Source organism: Mirounga angustirostris, unplaced genomic scaffold, assembly GCF_029215605.1.
Source record: "Mirounga angustirostris isolate CCGP_5_RB_7025 unplaced genomic scaffold, mMirAng1.0.hap1 SCAF_5, whole genome shotgun sequence".
Lineage (NCBI taxonomy): Eukaryota > Metazoa > Chordata > Mammalia > Carnivora > Phocidae > Mirounga > Mirounga angustirostris.
In genome coordinates, this window is record NW_026991713.1 from 25,516,381 (window position 1) to 25,539,946 (window position 23,566).

The following is a 23,566-nucleotide window of genomic DNA, read 5'->3' on the forward strand; positions in this document are numbered from 1 at the left end:
TTTAGCTCTTAACAGATAATTCTTCCCCAGACCAAGGACCAAATAAGGTTTTTGATCTTTGCGTAGTATGTGGAGACAAAGCATCAGGTAACATTTTAAAAATAGCCTTCTGTATGTGTTGTGTTGTTAAAATAACTACCACACTACCATGTTTCTTCTTCTGAAAGTAAAAAGAGCATGTTGTTTTTACAGTTCCTATTTGAGGCCTATAAAATTTAACTGATTTCCCCCCAAAGCTTTTTATTCACCCAAAGATTATTTTTTTACTTGAATACAATTTAATTTGATCTTGCAGTTACATAAAATGTATATTTTGAAGAATTGTGAAAAACTGTTTTGCTTTAAAAACAAAAAAAAGATTTGTTTATTTGGGCGGGTGGGGGAGCAGAGAGAGAGGGAGAGAAACTCAAGCAGACTCCACACTGAGCATGGAGCCCCACACGAGGCTCAGTGTCCTGACCCTGAGATTATGATCTGAGCCAAAACCAAGGGTCAGGGGCTTAACCAACTGTGCCACCCAGATCCCCCAAAGAGTTCTGCTTTTTATTTTTATTTATTTTTTAAAGATTTTATTTATTTGACAGAGACAGAGATAGTGAGAGCAGGAACACAAGCAGCGGGAGTGGGAGAGGGAGAAGCAGGCTTCCCCCCGAGGAGGGAGCCCGATATGGGACTCGATCCCAGGAACCTGGGATCATGACCTGAGCCGAAGGCAGACGTTTAACAACTAAGCCACCCAGGCACCCCAAGAGTTCTGCTTTTTAAATGTAAACTGAATATGTGGAAATTTTTCTTGAAAGTAAAATCAGTTTTGTCAAAGCAATTGCTTAAAAATGAGTTGTGGTCCTTAATAATACATAACATTAAGTTGTTAACTTACCTGCTGAGCCCTGTTGCTAGTCCAGGAATATAGAGTAACTTAAATTATTGAGATGGAAAAGCTCTGGTTACTCTTTATTTAATGCTGTGCATAACTGAGCAGCATTTCTCCAAGTACTATTACTAATACTCAGGGTTATGTCATTTTAGTTATGTTCATTGTTATTTTATGCCAGGAAAGCACCCATGTTCACTCATATATAATCTTTAATCTTTTCCATAGCTTTATTGCAAAAATCTCACACTACAACTTTTCCCAGAGTATGTTCAATTTAATAGATGTTGTATTAAAGAAATGGCCTGTGAAGTGGTAGGTTAATCAAAGTGTGACAGATTTCTTCAGATTACTATAGCGGTACCTGGGAGGCTCAGTTGATTAAATGTCTGACCCTTGATTTTGGCTCAGGGTCGTTAGATCAAGCCCCATGTAGGCTCTGTACAGGGCGTGTAGCCTGCTTAAGATTCTTTCTCTCCCCCTCCCTCTATCCTTTCCCACCCCACCCCTCAAAAAAGAGAATACTATAGCTCAAATATTAATTGATGTATCTTTTTTCCGAGCAGAGTTTTCAGAATAAAATATCTTTATATAACATATAAGAGAATTATAATTTGTAAGTGATCTCAGAAGTGAAAACAGTTTTTACTTATGGTGTCATGGGTGGTTTTGTTTTTTCTCTTTCCGAAATTTTTCGTATCATTGTTAAAGTTACTTTACAGAATGAAAAATTCATATTATTTAATATATTTATCAAAGAATATGGTTGTTTCATTCTCTGTTTAGTAACTCCTAAAAAAATTTTCCATGTCACAAACTCAAAAATCATTTCATCACATATATTATTGTTACTTAAAGGGAAGAAATGGGCTTATTTCTATTTCTGTTCTAAAATATGTGACTTTTGTGTTTCCTTAAACATCTTGTCTCTAGGGCGTCATTATGGAGCAGTAACCTGTGAAGGCTGCAAAGGATTTTTTAAGAGAAGCATCCGAAAAAATTTAGTTTATTCATGTCGAGGATCAAAGGACTGTATTATCAATAAACACCATCGAAACCGCTGTCAATACTGCAGGTTACAGAGATGTATTGCGTTTGGAATGAGACAAGACTGTATGTATTAGCTTTAAAGGAGAAAATAATTTTAAGAATTCAGGCAACCTCTAGAAGTATGTCAAAATTAACACAATATGTCAATATATATGCTTTTTAATTTACAGATTTCCAACTAACAGTTTAGAAATGTGTACATATGCACGTATTTTTTATTCAACAAGATACTCATCGAATGCCTATATGCTATGCATGTATGTATGTTTGAACATGGTTTTTTAAAAAAAGCACAACTAACTAGATGCCAGTTTAGTTTCCGATTAAACTACTAAGGTGATAAGTAGGGTAGCTAATATTGATTGAGCTCTCACCATGCCTAACTCTGTGTATAGCATATGAATTATTTATTCCTATAGTAAAACACCACGCACTAGGTACTACTCTTACCCATTTTACATTTGAGTAAACAGATTTAGTAACTTGCCCAAGGTCACATAACTAATAAGTGGCAGAACTTGGATCTGAATCTTGGCAGGTTTTTTTTTCCCTCAGAAAATGTACATTTAACAACTAAACTATACTATCTCCTAAGTATCATGAAATAAAATTCCTATAAAATAAGTGAAGTACACTACCTATATTTTATAAATGAAGATTAAACGGTTGAATTACTTCTCAAAAATCTCCTTGCTCTTAACTAAAAAAAGACTTAACTTTTTGTGGCTCTCTATTACTATTGTTTTCAATTGGTCAAATATTATTTTTTTAACTCTCACATAGATAGGTAAGAGACTCCTATCTTCAGTTTTTCCTTCTTGACAGTATCTTTTCCTTCTTGACAGTGGACTTTTAAAAAATAAGAATTTCTCTACATTTCTACCACAGCTGGGTCAGGGAGAGAAGAGAGCGAGAGATGCAAATAACTATTCTGAAGCAACTTTGTTGAAGTTGGAAATAATTTCTAAAGATTAAGAATTACCTTTAGAGTTCACTTATGGTAACTCGTCTCCCATGAGCAGTGAGCACTGCTGACCGAGTGGTTACATTTATAATTGCCTATAAATTCCACACTGTGGTGTAATAGTTTAATGCATTTTTGTAGCTGTTCAGTGTGAAAGAAAACCTATTGAAGTATCACGAGAGAAATCTTCCAACTGTGCCGCTTCCACAGAAAAAATCTACATCCGAAAAGACCTTCGGAGTCCATTAGCTGCAACTCCAACGTTTGTAACAGATAGCGAAACTGCACGGTATAGTAAAAACAAGCAAAACATACAGTAGAGCTGGTCATTTGTTTTTCTTCCCAGTGAAACTAAGGCTAAAATTTGTACTTGTTTGTTACAGGTCAGCAGGACTGTTAGATTCAGGAATGTTTGTGAATATTCACCAGTCTGGAATAAAAACTGAGTCAACTGTGCTGATGACACCAGATAAGGTGTGTTTAGTGCAATTAATTTAAAGCTTAAATTTTTTTAAGCTTTAAATATTTCTTTTTCCTTTTCTTAATCTCCGCAATTACTTTGGTTAATTGATCTGGTCTTAAATATTCCTATTACAAACTGCTTTCTTTTTTAATATAAATGATCAACTATTCGATAGTGTCAAATGGCAGCTAAAACAATTTAGTAACAAATTTGTGCCTTTATTCAAGGGAAAACAATCCATAGATCAGGAGAGCACTCTTGCTGAGGGATTTCGGGCAAGAGTGAGTTTTAGAGAACATTAGAAGCAGCAATATGGAAATGGCCTTATTGGCTAGGAGCTGGAAGATCTCCTTGTAAGGCTGGTGGGTCCTGTTTCTTAGGGAAAGGTGAGCTAGTTAAAGTGGAGTTGCGGATTGCGATTGGTGTATGTTAGGTTTCCTTAACAGGTGTTTCCTGTAAGTGCTTGCTGACTTGGGTTTAGATTTGTGACCAGGGGGCGCCTGGGTGGCTCAGTTGGTTAAGCGACTGCCTTCGGCTCAGGTCGTGATCCTGGAGTCCCTGGATCGAGTCCCACATCGGGCTCCCTGCTCGGCAGGGAGCCTGCTTCTCCCTCTGACCCTCCCCCCTCTCATGTGCTCTCTGTCTCTCTCATTCTCTCTGTCTCAGATAAATAAATAAAATCTTTAAAAAAAAAAAAAAAAAAAGATTTGTGACCAGGATAGCTTCCATTTTGTGTGTCCTCATATATGAATAACTATCAGTAGAAATGTTCATTATTCCACTAGGACAATTACAGCTTCAAAATGGAAGTGACAGACAAAAGTCTTCTAGGTTTCTTTCATCTCAAAAGCCCTCAGAAATGGAAATTTATATTAAGTGCAAAATTCCCTTTTTTTTTTTAAGATTTATTTATTTATTTGAGAGAGAGCATGAGCAGGAGGGAGAGGGAGAGAGAATCTCAAGCAGACTCTATGCTGAGCACGGGGGCTTGATCCATGACCCTGAGATCATAACCTGAGCCGAAACCAAGAGTCCGACGCTTAACCAACTGCACCACCCAGGTGCCCCAAGTGCAAAATTCTTAATATTTCTTTTATGCTCCCCTACAGATTTTACAGTAACAAAATACTTAAAATATTTCAGGTGAAGAGAAATTCCTAGCATACCTTTTAATCAAAACATTGACTTGAGTCAAGAGTAGGAATAGGATTGCAAGAGCTTTCATTACGTGTCTGAGTTATCTGGTTTCTTTTAAAGGTTGGAGTCCTCTTTGAGCAAGGAGTCTCAAGGAAAGAAGGTTTATTTCTGCAGTGTTCAGAAACCCCTTATGAGAACAAAAAGAAAAATTTCTCCTGAAGACTCTTATCTAGAAATAGATTTTAGGGAGCCTATGATTAGTATTTCTCTCAGCCTGTAATGTGATCTGGTTTTATATAAACTATAAGATTATTCATCCAGTTTATGGCCAGATTTATTATACATTTGTTTGATATTCTAAAGGCACTCTTTTTTATTTTTTATGTTGTAGTCACCATACATTACATCATCAGTTTTTGATGTAGTGTTCCGTGATTCATTGTTTGCATATAACACCCAGTGCTCCATTCAGTACGTGCCTCCTTAATACCCATCACCAGGCTAACCCATCCCCCCACCCCCCCTCCCCTCTAAAATCCTCAGTTTGTTTCTCAGAGTCCATGGTCTCTCGTGGTTCGTCTCCCCCTCCGATTTCCCCCCACTTCATTTTTCCCTTCCTGCTATCTTCTCTCTCTCTCTTTTTTTTTAACGTATAATGTATTATTTGTTTCAGAGGTACAGGTCTGTGATTCAACAGTCTTACACAATTCACAGCGCTCACCATAGCACATACCCTCCCCAATGTCTATCACCAGCCACCCCATCCCTCCCACCCCCCACCACTCCAGCAACCCTCGGTTTGTTTCCTGAGATTAAGAATTCCTCATATCAGTGAGATCATATGATACATGTCTTTCTCTGATTGGCTCATTTTGCTTAGCATAATACCCTCTAGTTCCAGCCACGTCGTTGCAAATGGCAAGATTTCGGGTTTTTTGATGGCTGTGTAGTATTCCATTGTGTGTGTGTGTACACACACACACCACATCTTTATCCATTCATCTGTCGATGGACATCTGGGCTCTTTCCATCATTTGGCTATTGTGGACATTGCTGCTGTAAACACTGGGGTGCACGTACCCCTTCGGATCCCTACATTTGTATCTTTGGGGTAAATACCCAGTATTCTTAAGGCACTCTTAATACTTGAGCTCTGGAATCAAATTTCATCTGCCACTTACTAGCTGTATAACCTTGGGCAAGTTATTTGACCTCTCAGTGCTTCAGTTTCCTTCCTCATCTGTAAAGTAGGGCAAATACGAGTGTCAACCATACAGGTTGAGCGTTAGCATTTTGTCATTAAGTGGGGAGATTTGACCTTTTACCATATATTTTGGAATTAGAAGATTTTGCTTCGCTTTATATACGTGATTCAAAGTTAGGATGGTAGTTACGATTGCACTGACATATTAACTCCTTTAGGAAAGGAAGACAACTAAGTTTTGTTGAGAAATTATTTGCCCAGACACTACTTTTCTATATGTCTTTGTATTGAATTATAATAACCTTGTGTGTAAGTTTCTGACTAACAATCACAAGATGAGGTCTTTTCACATTGCTAAGAGTCCTCATTGGCAAAAGTTTAATCTAGCTAGATAGGCATGTTAGAAAATGGAAGCAAATAGCTAGGTTTAAGTTTTAGTTGAATTTAAAACACTTAAGTGTTAACTCCTTTTCCTCATGTATACGAAGCCTGGAACAGTGGTTAAGAGCACAGGCTTTCCCATCAGACCTGACTTCCCAGTCTTGCCTCCACCATTTGCTGCTGCAGTGGCAATGGATTCTTGTCAGTAATAAAGGGATGATGACTCCTATTTCACAGGGTTGTTATGAGGATTAAATAAAATACGTGTATTAGTAGGAACCAAGTAAGAATTCCACACAACTGGTAGGTTTCTCAGTAAATGATTCTGGGACCATTCATTAATTTAGGAAGCACAAAAATTGTTTCATTCTGTTCATTAACACCAATTTCACATAAACTGAAGAATTGATAAAACATGAAACATCAAGGAAACATGTATTTTCTTAGGATTAAAAACACTACAAACCGTAAAGGAAGAATTAAATTTCATTAAAGGATTCAGTCAGTTGGCCATAGAAGGCAATTGAAGGGACTCTCATTAGGTTAGAATGGAATAATTTGAGTATTTAAAAAAGAATGATTCATTGAAACACATCAAATATATAAAAATCTATGAATTTAAAGTGATACTTAAAACTCACCTGTTACCAGTAGAGGTTGCTAAGGGCATTGACTCATTGCTCTGAAAATTGATAAAGAAAAATCAAGCATCTATCTGCCTTTCCCACAGAAATTATATTTCTGGGTAGTCAAACAGTTAAGGAGAGAGAATACTTTTTCACAAAATAATTATAGCTAATTAGTGTATAAAGAATATATACATGATTAACAAAAATAAAAACTAAAGGCAAATGGGAAAATGTGCAGTATATAGCAAAAGCCCATTATCTTGGGTGCATGGGTGGCTCAGTCCGTAAGCATCTGCCTTCGGCTCAAGTCATGATCCCAGGATCCTGGGATCAAGTCCCGTGTCAGGCTCCCTGCTTTGCAGGGAGTCTGCTTCTCCCTCTGACCCTCCCTCCACTCGTTCTCTCAATCTCTCTCTCTCTCTCAAATAAATAAAATCTTAAAAACAAAAACCATTATCTTAAATATGAGATTTTTCATTTACATAGCACCTGGTATTTAACATATACCAGTGACTGGTAAAAGTTGGCATTCTAAGAATTCTGTTCAGTAATACACATTTACCTTTTTTTCTTTTCTCAGTAATACTAATTTTAATACATTCTGTACAACTTTATAGTTCATATAGTGAGTTTTGGAAATTGTCAGGATTTTAATTCTAAAAGAACTTAAAAGATCATCTAAGATCCGTTTACAGAGGAAGGGATTGTTGATGTGACTAGATTAGTCATTAAGTACAGTTTTTGGTTTAATGTAATTTTTGTATAAACATTTCCTAGGAAATGTACCTGATGTTTTTAAACTTATATTTTCCTCAGGAAGTTTCTGAAAGCTCAGAGCTCTTTGATTTTACTTTCTAGGCTTCAGTTATCTTAGAAGTACTTTAATTTTGGCATTTCATAATCTAGAATTGGATATTTCAGACAAAAAGTTCTCTGTTCCAATTTGCAGATTTTAATACTTTTTTTTTTTTTTTAAAGGCTGAATCATGTCAGGGAGATTTAAGTACATTGGCCAGTGTGGTTACATCATTAGCAAATCTTGGAAAAACTAAAGATCTTTCTCAGAATAGTAATGAAATGTCTGTGATTGAAAGCTTAAGTAATGGTGATACCTCTTTGTGTGAATTTCATCAAGAAATGCAGACGAATGGTGATGTTTCAAGGTAAGGTCTGTTTTGATCTTATTAGTATGTCTTACAATATTCTTACGTTGAATACTATTTACAGAAGTTTCAGAAAACAAGTATTTCTGTTAGACTTAGAAAATCTAAAGCATAGTTTTAACTGAAAAAGCACATTCAAGAATTGTAAAATGTTATTCAGCAGGTTACATTCTAAATAATGAGCAATAAATGAATATTATAAGCTTAGAAATGTAGTCATAAAATTTAGGAATTTTTTGGGGCGCCTGGGTGGCTCAGTCGTTAAGCGTCTGCCTTCGGCTCAGGTCATGATCCCAGGGTCCTGGGATCGAGCCCCGCATCGGGCTCCCTGCTCGGCAGGAAGCCTGCTTCTCGCTCTCCCACTCCCCCTGCTTGTGTTCCTGCTCTCGCTTTCTCTCTCTCTCTGTCAAATAAATGAATAAATAAATCTTTAAAAAAAAAAAAAAATTTAGGAATTTTTTTCTTGCTAAAGGTGATATTTTATCTTCTGTGTATTTATTTTTTTTTTAGATTTCCCCATACTTTTTTTTTATTATGTTATGTTAATCACAGTACATTACATCATTAGTTTTTGATGTAGTATTCCATGATTCATTGTTTGCATATAACACCCAGTGCTCCATGCAGAACGTGCCGTTTTTAATACCCATCACCAGACTAACCCATCCTCCCACCCACCTCCCCTCTAGAACACTCAGTTTTTCAGAGTCCATCATCTTTCATGGTTCGTCTCCCCCTCCGATTTCCCCTCCTTCATTCTTCCCCTCCTATCTTCTTCTTCTTCTTCTTTTTTAACATGTATTGTTTGTTTCAGAGGTACAGGTCTGTGATTCAACAGTCTTGCACAATTCACAGCACTCACCATAGGACATACCCTCCCCAGTGTCTATCACCCAGCCACCCCATATCTTCTGTGTATTTAAACATTTGTCTTACCCCAGGCAGCCATGTTCATTTTCCCCACCAATTTTTAATGATGAAAATAGATTTAAAACACTTAATTGAATCAACTACAATTTTAAGTTACACTTCGGGAAACTTATGTGAGAATTCTATTTTTCATTCTCTTTATATTAATACATGGGATGTAGAAACTGGATCTCTTCAGGCTTTTTTTCACACTGTTCATCATCTAAATGTTGAGGAAACTGCATTTAAGAGTCTCAATAAGTACTTTGTTGAACATGAGATTTTAAGTAACTCTTTAAAAGGCCTCTCATTGAAAAATATGGGGAGCTATTTTAAATAATTATTTGCTAAAATTAGTTCATTATTTGCCAACATTAGTTCATTATTTGCCATCCTAATCTCAAATTCTGACAGATGTAGCTGTGTTAACACAAGTTTTAAAATATTTTCTGAATTTTTAAATAAAATCTGTGTTGTGTAGAATGCAGTAAAGTTGACATAAGTTCTTGCCCTTATTCTTTCTAAATAACTTCTGTATGTAAAGTAAATGGTCTGTTATCTTGTAATATCAAATGTATAACTTGTAAAAGCATATTTTAGGGTTTTTCCTCCTGGTAATTACATAAATTTTTTTTTAAAGACTTTAATTCTCTGATAATACATTAATATAATACAGCTTTTCATACTATACATATTCAAATTTAATTTGTTGCTTTTGGAAACAGGTATAGATATCAATGAAATAGAGTAATCAGTGATACATCAAAGTTCTGTATTCTCAATAATTTTTTTAGGCCTAAATCTTAATTCCAGAATTTTATGTAGAGTTTTTATTTTATTGTGGAGATTGACCAAGCTCACAGCATCTGATGTCTCCTAATAGGGCATTTGACACTCTTGCAAAAGCATTGAATCCTGGAGAGAGCACAGCCTGTCAGAGCTCAGTAGAGGGCATGGAAGGAAGCGTACACCTAATTGCTGGAGACTCGAGCATAAATTACATCGAAAAAGAGGGGCCTCTTCTCAGCGATTCACATGTAGCTTTCAGGGTATTTCCATATTTTTTAATATAATTTTTATGTTGTGTTATCCATTTTGATTTCAATCTTCCCTCCAGAAATCAGAGTATATTTGTTGTGCTTTTAAAGTCCGAAATATTCCTGATAGAATTCAAAATAGCAACTGAAATATACACATCTGGCTATTTAAATAATGGCTCAATAAAGCATCCTATTTATTTATAAATCATGGTTATAATATTGATTAGTGGTTTTAAGTCTATAAAAGCTAGCTTTTAGAACATTTAGACATAAGTTTTGGATGTTGTTGTTAACTCTTAAGGATTGACATCATGTTTGTATACACCGGTTTTGTTCAATGCTTTGGTATAAACCAGTATGTGAGACCCAGTTATTCTTACCATAGTAACTATAAAGAACTCCATTTATTACGTAGTCCCCTAATTAGCTAGCTCTCAGTATTAAGAATGTAAAAATTATTTAATACATTTTAACTTTTGGCTTTTAACTTTTTACACTTTAACCATTTTGGGGGAGGTACATTTGTAGTTTCTTTTTTGCTCCCCTAAATACATTAATTTATGATGGAAACAATACATGCAGAATATTAGAAAATAACTTTGTCATTCAGATAATGTTTGGACTATGGCTATAGATACACTGACCATTGAGGCCCTACATTAAGACTCTGATGTTTTGACCCCTCCATTTTAACCACTCTATATCTTTTCTCTGCCGGCTATGAGTACTATCAGCAAATCATACGCAAAGTGATTAAAAGTATATAGGAGATTTCAGTTAGCAATACACAGCAGTCCTAGAATACCTGATGGAAATTGTGTATAACTTTATTGTAGATTATAAATTTCCGTGGGTTTCTAATGAAAATATAAACAGTTCTCAAATAGCGGTTTGTGTGACTGGTACAAATAACACAAATCTAACATTGGCTAAAACTGCATACAATAAAATTTATATTTGTAAGATTTGACTTGGTAGAAGTAGCCACAGAGAAAGCTCAGTGACTTAGTAAATTGCTGTAATTTGACATAGACCGTGAAACCAATCTTCATATAAAATTTTGCCAAAGATAAACCTATATGAAAAAAATTAGAAATGTTTTATGTGTACTGTACATGAAAATTTTTTATGGGGGCTGTAAGAAAAGATAATGGGAATAATCAGTGTCATCCTTAAAATTTATGGTAGGAGCTATGGACAAGGGTGGAACAAGGCAAAACTGATTTTTCCCAATTGCACTTTTTATTCTAAATAAAAGACATGTTTTTGTTGTCTTACTTTTATTTTCTACCTTTAGATTTAAATGGGAAGGAAAGAAAAAGACATGTAGGAAGAGGACCCATTGCAAGAAAAAGTATAGAGTACTTCTATAGAAAATAGAAATAGTCCTTTTTTAATTGTTGATGTTGGTCCTCAAAATGTTTGATTCTTTTAAATATTTGTTATCGACAGGTGAGTTAGGCAAATTAGAACTTTTTTCCCATCTCTGGAATTGTTTTTTTTCCATACAGTCTTCGACCTGCTGTTCTCTGGGTGTCCTCAGAATCAGCACTGTGAAGTTTCTTGGTCTCCTGACAAAGACAGCTTCTTTCTCTGATGCTTGTTTACATTTCCAGCCTTTGTGAAATCAAGAGTTTTACTTTTCCCTCACTTCCCAGCTTAGTACTTTCATAGTTGGCTTTCTCATTGAGGTTTTATAGTCATGAGTTTCAAAACCTGACATCTGTAATCAAAAACTTAGTTCTTTCTTAACTGAGCTAAATAGCATTTTGTTCCTATCTTGCATTTTTATGTACAGTGTAGTTTGCAGCATGCTTTCATGTGTACATTCTTACATTTGAGTCTTAATCACAGTTGGTTGTGAAGGTTTGGTTTTTACTGTCATTTTGTGAATGAAAAAAGATTTGGAGGTTTTCAGTGTCTTGTTCAAAGCAATCCAAACAGAAAGGAGAAATAGTCTAATAATACATCTTGGAATTTGGTTCTGTAGAATCTAGGACAATAGAAATATTAAATATTTTTATTAAATTTCGGAGTTTTTGGTGTGATTTCATATACTTTATTCTTGATTCTTGCAATTTGATTACATAGATCATCAAAGTGGATAGAATTCCCATTTAGGAATAAGTATATGAGACAGAGGTAGGTGATATCCAAAACTGTTCTCTCATATGTATCATCTCAGTATTAAAACCATAGTCCTTCTGGTCACCATGTTTGATGTTTGGGAGTCATCATCATTCTCCCCATATTTCACTCCCCTCCATTCCCTAATTGAATCCTAACCATTCTTTTGTTTGAATTTCTCCCTTCCTCTTCATTTTTATCACCGTATTTCAAGGCCTTTTAAAATTTCTTACCTAAATGGTTAGAGTAATATCTTTGCTTCCAGTCTCTTCATCTTGTCCTGTGCTCTGGTAACAGAGTGGTATTTGTTAAAAATCAGCCCAGTTATGGGACGCCTGGGTGGCTCAGTCAGTTACGCGTCTGCCTTCAGCTCAGGTCATGATCCCAGAGTCCTGGGATCGAGCCCCTAGTCAGGCTCACTGCTCAGCAGGAATCCTGCTTCGCCCTCTCCTTCTGCCCCTCCTCTCCTCTTCACATGTGTGTGCGCTCTCTCTCAAATAAATAAATAAAATCTTAAAAAAAAAAATCAGGCCAGTTATGTTACTCTGCTACCTAAAAGCCTTCATTAGCTTCCTATTGCTCGTTGAGATAAAGTTTATGACCTTTTAGGACCTTCCACATTTTGATTCAGTTGCCCATCATTTATCAGAAATGCCATCTCTTTCTTAGCCCTTTCTTTTTTTTAAAGATTTTATTTATTTATTTATTTGACAAAGAGAGCAGGAGAGGGAACACAAGCAGGGGGAGTGGGAGAGGGAGAAGCAGGCTTCCTGCTGAGTAGGGAGCCCAATGTGGGGCTCGATCCCAGAACCCTGGGATCATGACCTGAGCCAAAGGCAGACACTTAATGACTGAGCCACCCAGTCACCTCCTCTTAGCCCTTTCTGTAGCTCATTCTGTTTCCCTTTATTCTTCTATTGAAGCCTTAGCTCTTAGCTTAGTACCTTACAGTGAAATCTCAGTTGGGGCACCTGGCTGGCTCAGTTGGTAGCTCTTGATTTTTGGGTTGTGAATTTGAGCCCCACATTGGGGGTTGGATTTTCTTTAAAAAGAAAGAAAGAAAGAGATCTCAAGATGTGTTTGCTGAATTATAATGTGTAATCCAGGATCACACAACTAATGACATGTTGGGAATAGAATTCAGATCTCCTAACTCAAGTCAAATGACTTTTTTAAAGTTCTGTCATTTAGCTTATTGTCAGAATTACAGAAAGGGCTATAAAGGTAATGGTAGACAAGTAACTTCTAAAATGGGTAGCCAATATATTGGGGCACCTGGGTGGCTTAGTCGGTTAACTCTCCAACTCTTGATCTCAGCTCAGGTCTTGATCTCATGGTCATGATTTCTAACCCTGTGTTGGGTTCCATGCTGGCCATGAAGCCTACTTAAAAAAAAAAAAAAAAAAAAAACTCAATGTACTGAATGTGTATCATTTTTAAAATGTGTGTATTTCAATTTATAAACCTAAAAGTCCACAGGCAGTTTTGGGACGCTCTTTAACATCTTTAGTAGGAACTCATCTTCTCTATATAGAGGAAGAAATCTTTGTCTTTGCAATCTAAAAGACTTGTTGAATAAATTCTTGTTTCTTAAGCCAGTACTGGCTGATTCATGATGCTAGAGGTGTATCTTGTTTAAGAAAATTAAGTATTAAAACAGATAAATTATGAGATATTTCTTCTCTTTATAATACATGCATCCATACAATGCATGGCAGTCTTTTAAATAATGAATTCCTCTAGTATGTATTGCAAATGATTTCAATTTTATGATTAAAGCACAGAAAGTTTTCAACATTACCACCACTCTTGTGTCAAGAGGGTACATCTGTATCTTTTAGCCCTTATGTCTAATTTTTAATACTGTAACTATTTTACTTTCTTAAAAGTGACTAACAATTGTTGTTTTGCATCTTACTTACTCCAACCCCCTAAAACTAGTAATCTCTGGTAATTCCCCTGATCTTTCAGGCTTTTTCGCCCCTCTACTCCCCTTGGGCAATTCTGAAAAGGTATGATAGTTCCCAGTTTGTTTTTTATATACTTACGTATAGAAACAGTAGCATCCTGATAATTACATTTAAGATGTTTAATATCTGCTTGCCTACAGTTCTCTTAAGAATTCTCTTTAAATAGTGGCATTTTAATTTGCTGCTCCAGTAAACATTTCTCAAGCATTTAAAAAATATTCTCAGGGTGCCCACTGGCTGGCCCAGTTGGTGGAGTGTGTGACTTAATCTCAGGGTTGTGAGTTTGAGCCCCATGTTGGATGTAAAGATTACTTAAAAATAAAATCTTAAAAAAAATTTTTTTTTAAATAAAAAATATTCTTCTCAGGGCACGTGGGTGGCTCAGTCGGTTGAACGTCTGCCTTCGGTTCAGGTCATGATCCCAGAGTCCTGAGTCTCGGGATCAGACCCCGCGTTGGCTCCCTGCTCAGTGGGGTGTCTGCTTCTTCTGCCCCTCAACCCGCCCATGCTCACTCTCTCTCTCCCTCTCAAATAAATAAATAAAATATTTTAAAATATATATATATATTTTTCTCATACATGAAATTTCAACTGTTAATTTCTCTGTTGTTTTATTAGTGGCACCATTTATAAATAGATAAACCATTTGTGGCTAATAATGAACAAAGGCAATATTTTTTACCTAACATTTCTGGAGAATTTTTGTATCATTTTGATGAAAACCTTTTGATCTGTTAGGCATCATAGACACTTTTGAGAATCTGATTAAAGCTATCCTTTCCTCAGAAAAATACATACGGGTACATCCACCTACTCTACCCCTGAGGTAGCCAGTGTTAACTTGCTGTGATAGATCTTCTGTCCTTTATACACACACACACACACACACACACACACTCTCTCTCTCTGTCCCTTTCTCTTTAACATAAATTAGGTCATCTACACATTGTTTCATAGTTTTTCCACTTAGACGTCTGTGAGGTATTTTTTTTCTATGCCATTACATCTCAGTTTATCTCACTAATTTTAATGCCTACAAAGTACTCTATAGCATAGGTTATTTTCCTTAGTGATAGAAATTTAGGTTATAGATGAAATTACATTTCATTTATAGTAATGAAAGTTCTCTTTAACAAGCTTTTCAAAAATGCTTTTGATGTGGGATATTTATTTTCAACAGTTGACCCACACTTAAAGTGACTACCTGAGGTCAGGAGTACAAACGGACAGCCTGTGAGTATTATAGCCACAGACACATTTTGTTTTACCTGTAGATTAAACAGGGAGTTGCACACAGAACCTGCTCTTTGAAAAATAGAGCAGGCAGTCCTTAGTCCAAATTGCCATATGTTTTCAGTATATGGAATTCGAGTCCCAGATAAAGGAATATGCACTTCCCAGATGGCACCAGCAGGCCCACTTCACTCATTATTCTCCTGACCCTGTAAGATTTGAATTTGTTACTCCACATAGCCTGCGTGAATGGAACATTTAACACACAGGATTACTCCTTAAACTGAACTATACCATTATTGATAAAGGAAGAGAAGAAAGGAAAAAAAGCACATTGTTAGACCAAGACAGAAATAACTTAAAAACACAACCAGGGAATATCATACCTGATATTTATTAAATGGGATCCTGCTTGTCTAAATATTGCTTTGTTAGCAACTATGATCTACTCATTCTAAATCCTATTTATAGCTGTAAAATCCAGTCACTTGGATTATTTCACGATTTGCCTTTTGGTGAATATATCAAACTCCTATTTGATATGTTTACATGTAACTTTTTCAAAGAAAGTATCATTTAGAACTGTCATAATTTACCTCAGTCCCTGTTCACACTAGCTCACCATGCCTTCTCCTATGCCTGAGTACCTGAATGTGCACTACATTGGGGAGTCTGCCTCCAGACTGCTGTTCTTATCAATGCACTGGGCACTTTCGATTCCTTCCTTCCAGGCTCTAGGGTAAGTGTTTTGAAGTCCTTGAGTATAAATGTGATTTTACCGCACAAATGTACACTAAGCAAGAACTTTTATTTTGGATGGATTTGTATTAAAGGGAAAAAATGGTATAACATTATAAAGTTTTGTTATTTATATGACAAATTATGGCAGTTAGTATTTTCTTATTTTTATGTAGGAAGGGTATCCATGTTTCATAATTTGACTGAGTTAATAATTCAAATGGAATATATGCAGTGGAGCTGATAAATCATGGCCAGCATTTGTAATAGGCTGTCTTTGACCTGAAGATAGGGAGGCTGTAGGTATGCCCTGGGCCGTTGTTTCCCTCCCAGCCCCACTGTTTTCAGTGTTCATCTCAGGCATGTTCATAAGGAGCTGAAACATGCATACAGTGAATGTTTCAAAATAGAAACAGTTGTTTTCCAATCTGTGATTACAAAAAGTGGGGAAGGGGGAGATACTGTAGACCCCATAGTACCACAGTGATAATTTGGAGATACTTACCACCAAGAAACACACCAGTAATCTGTATTACATCTGTATTACCTGATGTTTGCCAGATTTATTTAGATTGTGTTAAAGTAACTGGTATGAAGACGCAAAGAGACTATGGAAAAAGTTAAGTCCATAGTCATAAAAGTATTTTTCTAGTCACAGGGCCCTACTCACCAACATGATTTCATAAATAATGTGCTTTCATATCCTATACTTCTGTTCTCCCATTTGCCAAAGGAATGATAACTGTCCATCCTTTATTCTTACAGAGTATTTAATATGATTAAGAAATTTCTCAGTCATGACTTTAAAAGCATACATGGAGCACCTGGGTGGCTCAGTCAGTTAAGCGTCGGGCTCTTGATCTCAGCTCAGGTCTTGATGCTCAGGGTCATGAGTTTGAGCCCCACGTTGGGCTCTGCACTGGCCATGGAGCCTCCTTAAAAAAAAAAAAAAAAAAGGCACACATAGAACCCCAGTATAATTTGGTGTTGGGTATACCATGCATTAAATCATATACTTAACTAATATAGTTACATAGATTGAAAGCCTAATTTAGAATGGTTAACCTTTAGAACTATTGTTAGCCCTTTCTCTCAAAATAACATTTAGTTTTCAGAATTTCTCCAGTCTGCTTTTTTTAACAAAGAATTAAAATATGATATAAATTTACATATTAGCAGTTTATTTTAAAGGGTTAGGTTTACTTAGTTCCCTAAGCTTGTAACTGGAGTACTTTTGTGTTGAAAAGTAATCTGGTGATATTTGTCATAATAGGCTATCAACTATTATAGTAAAAAAAAAAAACAAAAAAAAAACGATTTTTAGGGAGTGCTTTGAACTCTTTGAATTATTTATATAGCACTGTTGATCTTAAGTACTTCTGTTAAGTGTGATTATCCTATGGAAACATTTCCAAAAAGAAACCAAAAATAAAACCTGAGGTTTCCAGTTATAATCCAGTCTTACAGTGGCAGCCACATTTCCCTCTGATCTGTACTGAAAAATGGTTTTAATGTAACAGCCACAGGATTCTTTGCAATCAGAATTAACCATTGGTGTAGCATGTGAGGCCATTAATCGCTACATAAACTCACTGTCGCCATCTAGGTTGTTTGTAGTTCTAGTTAATCAGATGGAAGAGGACTAAGTACTGATGATGGGAAATTCTGTTGAGTGGTAATAAAAGCTATTCTGAGTCTCCTAGAAACTGACATAGGTTGCATTTTTATCCGTAGACCCAAAACTTGGGAACAAAGCCCTAATATTGCAGAGAGAAACAGATAAGCAACATTAATCAGTTACTAAAAGTCGAGTTTGTTTTGATTACTTATTAAATGGAGAACAGTAGCTTTAAGAACCTTTCAAACAGTGGGTGGTTAATACTGTCTATTGTACAGTCCTTTATATTTTACAAGGATTTTACTTTTCTGTTTAAGATTTGTAGTTTCGGGGCGCCTGGGTGGCTCAGTCGTTAAGCGTCTGCCTTCGGCTCAGGTCATGATCCCAGGGTCCTGGGATCGAGTCCCACATCGGGTTCCCTCCTCGGTGGGAAGCCTGCTCTCCCTCTCCCACTCCCGCTGCTTCTGTTCCTGCTCTCACTATCTCTGTCTCTGTCAAATAAATAAATAAAATCTTTAAAAAAAAAAAAAAAAGATTTGTAGTTTCAAAACTTATAGGAATTCAGTTGTTTTTCACTTCTACCTGTGTAATTTAGGTGATTACACAGTAGTAAGTTCAGTTACAGGCACTTGGCATGATTTGTCAGCAGTCTTCTCTACCTGGATTCTCGTAATATAACCCAAAGTTCTAAACCACCACTATTTGCTACAGGAGACTTTATTTTTTGAGTAATTTAAGAAACCTTCCATAGATGCTAAGTCTGAAAGTTGAATCTTTTAAAATCCCACTGAAACAAAGTAATGTTTTACTATAGATGCGGGTTTAAAACCAGCTTTATTGGGCACCTGGGTGGCTCAGTTCGTTGGGTGACTGCCTTTGGCTCGGGTCATGATCCCGGGGTCCTGGGATCGAGTCTCACATTGGGCTCCCCCTGCTCTGTGGTGAGCCTGCTTCCCCCTCTCCCTCTGCCTGCCACTCCCCCTGCTTGTGCTCTCTGTCAAATAAATAAAATCTTTTTAAAAAATTTTTAAAAATAAAAATAAAACCAGCTTTATTGCCGTATCACTGACAACTTTTCCCTAAGGACCATGCTTTCCTTTCAAACACATGCTGCTAGGTAAAGTATAATGCCTTGGGTTTATTTGCGTGGAAGACAAATGGTTAGGTTATCCCCACGTATACATGACTTTGGAAGTCTTATTTTATCAAAATAAATAGTATAAACAATGATCTGATCTCTAATTCTGAGTACTATGTACATATTTTAATGAACTTAACAATATAGAAGACTAGTTAGAGAAAAATACCTATACCTATTTGTAAAAGAAGTTGACATATTTACCGTTATGCAACCTAATGCCTCTATTAATTAACACTGGCATTGTTTCAGTGTACCTGACTGATACTTTAGCTACCCCATCCAGCTCCTTTTGCTTTTCAAAGGAAAGATGTTTAGAAAATAGGTAGTATAATGTGATTACAATAGTTATTTGTTTTTCACAGAAAAAAGTTGATAGCAAACATGCCCTTACTGTCACAAAATACTAGCTGTAAAGGGGAGTCTCTACTGAGAAATTTGACTTTAGCATTTTACTTGCTAAAATTTTAATGAGTTATACAAAAGCATAGATTTTGAACACCTGGGTTCAAATTCTGGATTTGTTCATCTCCTAGCTTTGCTACTTAACTAGGCTCTATTTCTACATCTATAATTTAAGAGCAGAAATGCTTTCTTGCTGGCGAGGCTACTTAGCGGAGATAATGAATGTAAATTATCTAATCCAGTGCTACTGCAAACTAGATTATCAATGCTCATTTTCCTTCATTCTCTTAGGAACCTTCTCTTTAAAAAGGACTTGCTGTTTTCCTTTCCTAGTGAACTTTTTAAAAACATTTGAACAGCATAGCTAGCTATACTACAAGGATATTTGGGGTTTTGTTTTGGATGAAGATGTAAATATATGTATCTTTCTGCAATTAATCTCCATATTTAGTTCTTTCACTTTTCCTTTGGAAACAAAGTAATCTGGTGGCTTATTCCTCATTTGCCACTTTTCGTCATTTTTCCTTTAGGGTACTCATAACAATTTTGGTGTCCCTCATCCTCTGCACGGTTACTCAATCTTTTCTCTGAGTCTCCCACAACAATGTCAAAGTACTTTCATCCTACTAGGTATAACACAGGCCAGAAAGAGCTTTGATTTTTTTTTTTTTTTTTTTTTTTGTCAGTTGGTTCTGTTCATTTTCCTATCCTGTGTCCACTAATTACCTTGGTTAGCTGTTTCCTCTTTAAAACTTCGGACTCAGAGGTTAAGGTGAAAACTGAATTACTGTGAACTTTCCCATCATGTTTGCTTTTAACCTTTTCCTCCTGTTTATAAAATTTTAAAGTAACACTGAAGTATAGAAATATAAAGTAAAACTTCATTCTCCAGAGGTAACTAACCCCACTAATTAACAGTTTGGTGTCCTAACAGACCTTTTCAGTGCCATATTTTAACAATCCATTACACACTTGCATATCCTATTCTTTGCCTTTCTTTTTATACTTATAAGATGGGTCTCTTCCTATGTCTGCAAATGTCAGTTTACCCTGTTCTCCTGAATGGTTGCCTAGTATTCTCTTTTACAGGATCTCTTATTGATTTACTCATTCTTTATTAGTAGACATTTGGGTTCTTGCTAATTTTCTTTGTTATTCTATCCAGTGCTACAATAAGCACTGTAGCATTGTATGTATAATTTGCCTACTTTGTGTATTTCTATAAAATAGGTTCTTACAAGTGGAATAGCTAAGTCTCATCGCTTCTCGGCCTTTTGGCTAAGATCAAGTGTGGAATAGCTAAGTCTCAGAGGGTGTATGTTCTAGTTTTTTTATAGAGAGGTACTATTAAATTGTCCTCCAAAAAGATGTTGAGCCAGTTAACACCTCAGCAATGCTTACGTGAGAATGAATGCTTATTTCCTCACACCATCCTCGATTCTGGATTTTAGCTGTCTTTTCTGATACATGAAAATATTATCTTGGTCTCTTTTATTTTCTTTGATTTTAAGATATAAATTTTACATCATTTTTTATATGGAGATTTGAAAATATGATTTTCTTTTCATTTAAACTTCACTTTCAAATAGATTTTAATTGCCATAAGAAATTGGCAATACCCTAGATCTTTTTGTTTTTTAAGTTCTTTCCCATCTTTCTCTACTCAGATGTCAGCCCCTCAGGCTGGCCTTTTCTAGCCACCTTACCTGAACACCCCCCTCCCCACCGTTTTTTAATGCATAATCCTGCTTTATAGTAATGTAGAATTTTTCTTACCTGAGAGAAACCTAATGTATATATAACCATATACATGTGTATATAATATATAAAATATTTGAAATGGTATTTTTGTATGTTTACCTTCTGTTTCATGGAGGCAGACTTAATCCATCCTGTTAATTGCTGTTTCTCCAGTACCTTGAATAGTGCCTGGCATATACTATATGTCATCCCTTATTCACATAATTCTTATATTTACATCTCATAATAATGAGAGCAGGGAATAGGACGTATAGTTTCTCTTCATTTTATATAGCTAGGCAGCTGAGACCTGGGAAGCTTATTAGCCAGATTTCAAATGGATAATCAGTGGATGATCTAGTTTTTAAAACTGTGGCTGACTTCTAATATTTTTTCTACTCTCTCATGCTCTGGAGATTTCTTATTCAGAAGTTCAGGAAGGGACCATTCTTATTTTCATTTCTCCTAGCAAAATCCACAGTATCTCATTTATAGGGATACTAATATCCCATCTGAAACATGCTTAATAAACCGTTTCGGGATGCCTAAGTGACCTAGTTTGTTAAGCATCTGCCTCCGGCTCAGGTCATAATCTCAAGGTCCTGGGATCCAGCCCCTGCTCAGCAGGGAGTCTGCTTCTCCCTCTCCCTTTGTCCCTCCCCCTGCTCGTGCTCTCTCTCTCAAATAAATAAATAAATTTTTTTTAAAAAGTTGTAAAGTTTATAAAATACATGTTAATATCTGATACATGTTTGTTGTGTTTCATTTTAATAGGCAAGAAAATAGCATATCATTGGTGAAAGCTTATTGGAATGAACTTTTTACTCTTGGTCTTGCCCAGTGTTGGCAAGTGATGAATGTGGCAACTATATTAGCAACATTTGTCAATTGTCTTCACAGTAGCCTTCAACAGGGTAAGGAGCATCTTATTTATTTCTTTTTCCAGGATATAAGAGAGGGTGTCAATTTTATAAACTATGTTATCATTAAAGTTAGATAGTTGATTAATGTTTAAGATACCAGCATCCTTTTTACTAGAGATAACTTTTACATTTTGATAAATTCACCCATTAATCACCCAAAAATATTTTCAAATGAGAGCATAACAAAATTGAAACAATTATATTTAACTCTGGCAGGCAGCTTCTGAGTAGGCCCTGTGAAGTTTTGCATATTTGGACATAGATACCAAAGGATCCAGGGATTAGCTTACATAGAGGTGACCAGATATTTTTAAATGTATACTCCTCACCAATTTTCAAACTGACTTTTTTTAATTATAGTCCTTTGCATCCCAGCATAGGCTGGGTTGTTTTTGTTTTTGTTTTTAATCAGTTCATTGGGATATATTCTTTCACTTAAACAGAGCAATCTTTACTTTTTTCCTTTTCTTGATGCCGTGGTCATTACGGCTTTAATTGAGGACACAGGCGGTCATTGATTTATAAATGTTTAATTTTAAATTGGCTTGTGACTAACCAGGAGCATGGGAGGAACTGCTTTTTGAATTTAGGAATAATTTACAAATTGGGAATCATGTTTTATTTCCTTAGCATGTCCCATTTCTCATTGTTTTGCGTTATTTTTAAATCATCTGCTTCCACTTCCTGTTTGAGGCAGAAAAATCACCTTAAAATGTCATCAGCAGTAGATCTGCTAGAAGGTAGCACTACATTCCATCTTATTTATGGACTCCTGGTCTTGATTCATTTCGCATGAATTTGTAATGGGTTATATATAGCCTACTTCATTAAAGCTGTGGTTGACTAGTCAGATGTGTTTTAAACATAAACACAATAAATTTTAAAAGTTATTATAAAACTTTATTATACTCAACTTTTCTTTGGTCTTGGCAGTGTTTTTTTGCTAAGTATTTTTATTTTAATAGTGTTGGGAACTTCAAAAATCTAGGTGCTTTTGCTCATTTTTTTCAACCAATTACAAGCTTAAATAAAATCTTGTTACCAAAATTTGAGTCTTCTGTAGGCTAGTTTTTCAGGTTATCCTTACAGCTTACCTTCTCAAAGATATATCTTGAAACACTAAATTTCTTGGGGTTTTTGTTTTTTTTTTCTAACAGCTTGTTTTTTTCCTTGAATGAGGAATGTCTGAAGATCACAAGTTTCATCTTCACTTGCAGAGATAATGAATTTTAAACATTTACAGCTTGGTTATATTCAAAGCTAGAAATTAGTGAGAAGGAAATATATTGAGTAAAAATAGTCATACATTTTAGCCAAAAACTAGAAGCTTTCGTTTGTTTGTTTTTAATTAAAGATAAAATGTCAACAGAAAGAAGAAAATTATTGATGGAGCACATCTTTAAACTACAGGAGTTCTGTAACAGCATGGTTAAACTCTGCATTGATGGATATGAATATGCCTACCTGAAGGCAATAGTACTCTTCAGTCCAGGTACATAAACATTTCTTTCTTATTTAAAACACAATATTGGGGGAATCTCATACATTGCTGGTGGGAATGTGAAAGGATGCACTGAAAGTGGAGACAGCCCAAGTGTCCATCAATAAATGAATAAACCAGATGTAATATCTACAGACGGTGGGGTATCAGCCATAAAAAGGAATGAAATTCTGATACATGCTACATCGTGGTTGAAAACAGTACACTAAGTGAAAGAAGCCAGTCACAAAAGACCACATTTTATATGATTCCATTTATATGAAATGTCTGGAATAGGCAAGTCTGTAGAGACATAAACTAGATTAGTGGCTACCAGGGACTAAGGAGGGGGAGCATGGGAGGTGATTGCCAATGGGCAC

General features: G+C 35.7%; 1 protein-coding gene across 3 annotated transcripts in view; it reads left to right on the forward strand.

Annotated features, from left to right (window-relative positions):
* The window catches only part of NR2C1 (nuclear receptor subfamily 2 group C member 1), a 45,840-nt gene that overhangs the window by 15,837 nt on the left and 6,437 nt on the right, over positions 1-23,566 (forward strand). The window contains exons 4-12 of one of the 3 annotated variants that reach the window (XM_045872835.3): positions 6-87; positions 1,808-1,987; positions 3,030-3,177; positions 3,272-3,362; positions 7,681-7,865; positions 9,658-9,823; positions 15,762-15,883; positions 21,558-21,697; positions 23,061-23,198. In XM_045872835.3, coding sequence (XP_045728791.1) covers positions 6-87; positions 1,808-1,987; positions 3,030-3,177; positions 3,272-3,362; positions 7,681-7,865; positions 9,658-9,823; positions 15,762-15,883; positions 21,558-21,697; positions 23,061-23,198 — 1,252 coding nt within the window. Of the gene's footprint in view, positions 1-5; positions 88-1,807; positions 1,988-3,029; positions 3,178-3,271; positions 3,363-7,680; positions 7,866-9,657; positions 9,824-15,761; positions 15,884-21,557; positions 21,698-22,863; positions 23,024-23,060; positions 23,199-23,566 lie in introns of those variants that run through there. The other 2 variants (XM_045872839.3, XM_064590778.1) reach the window with 2 other exon arrangements.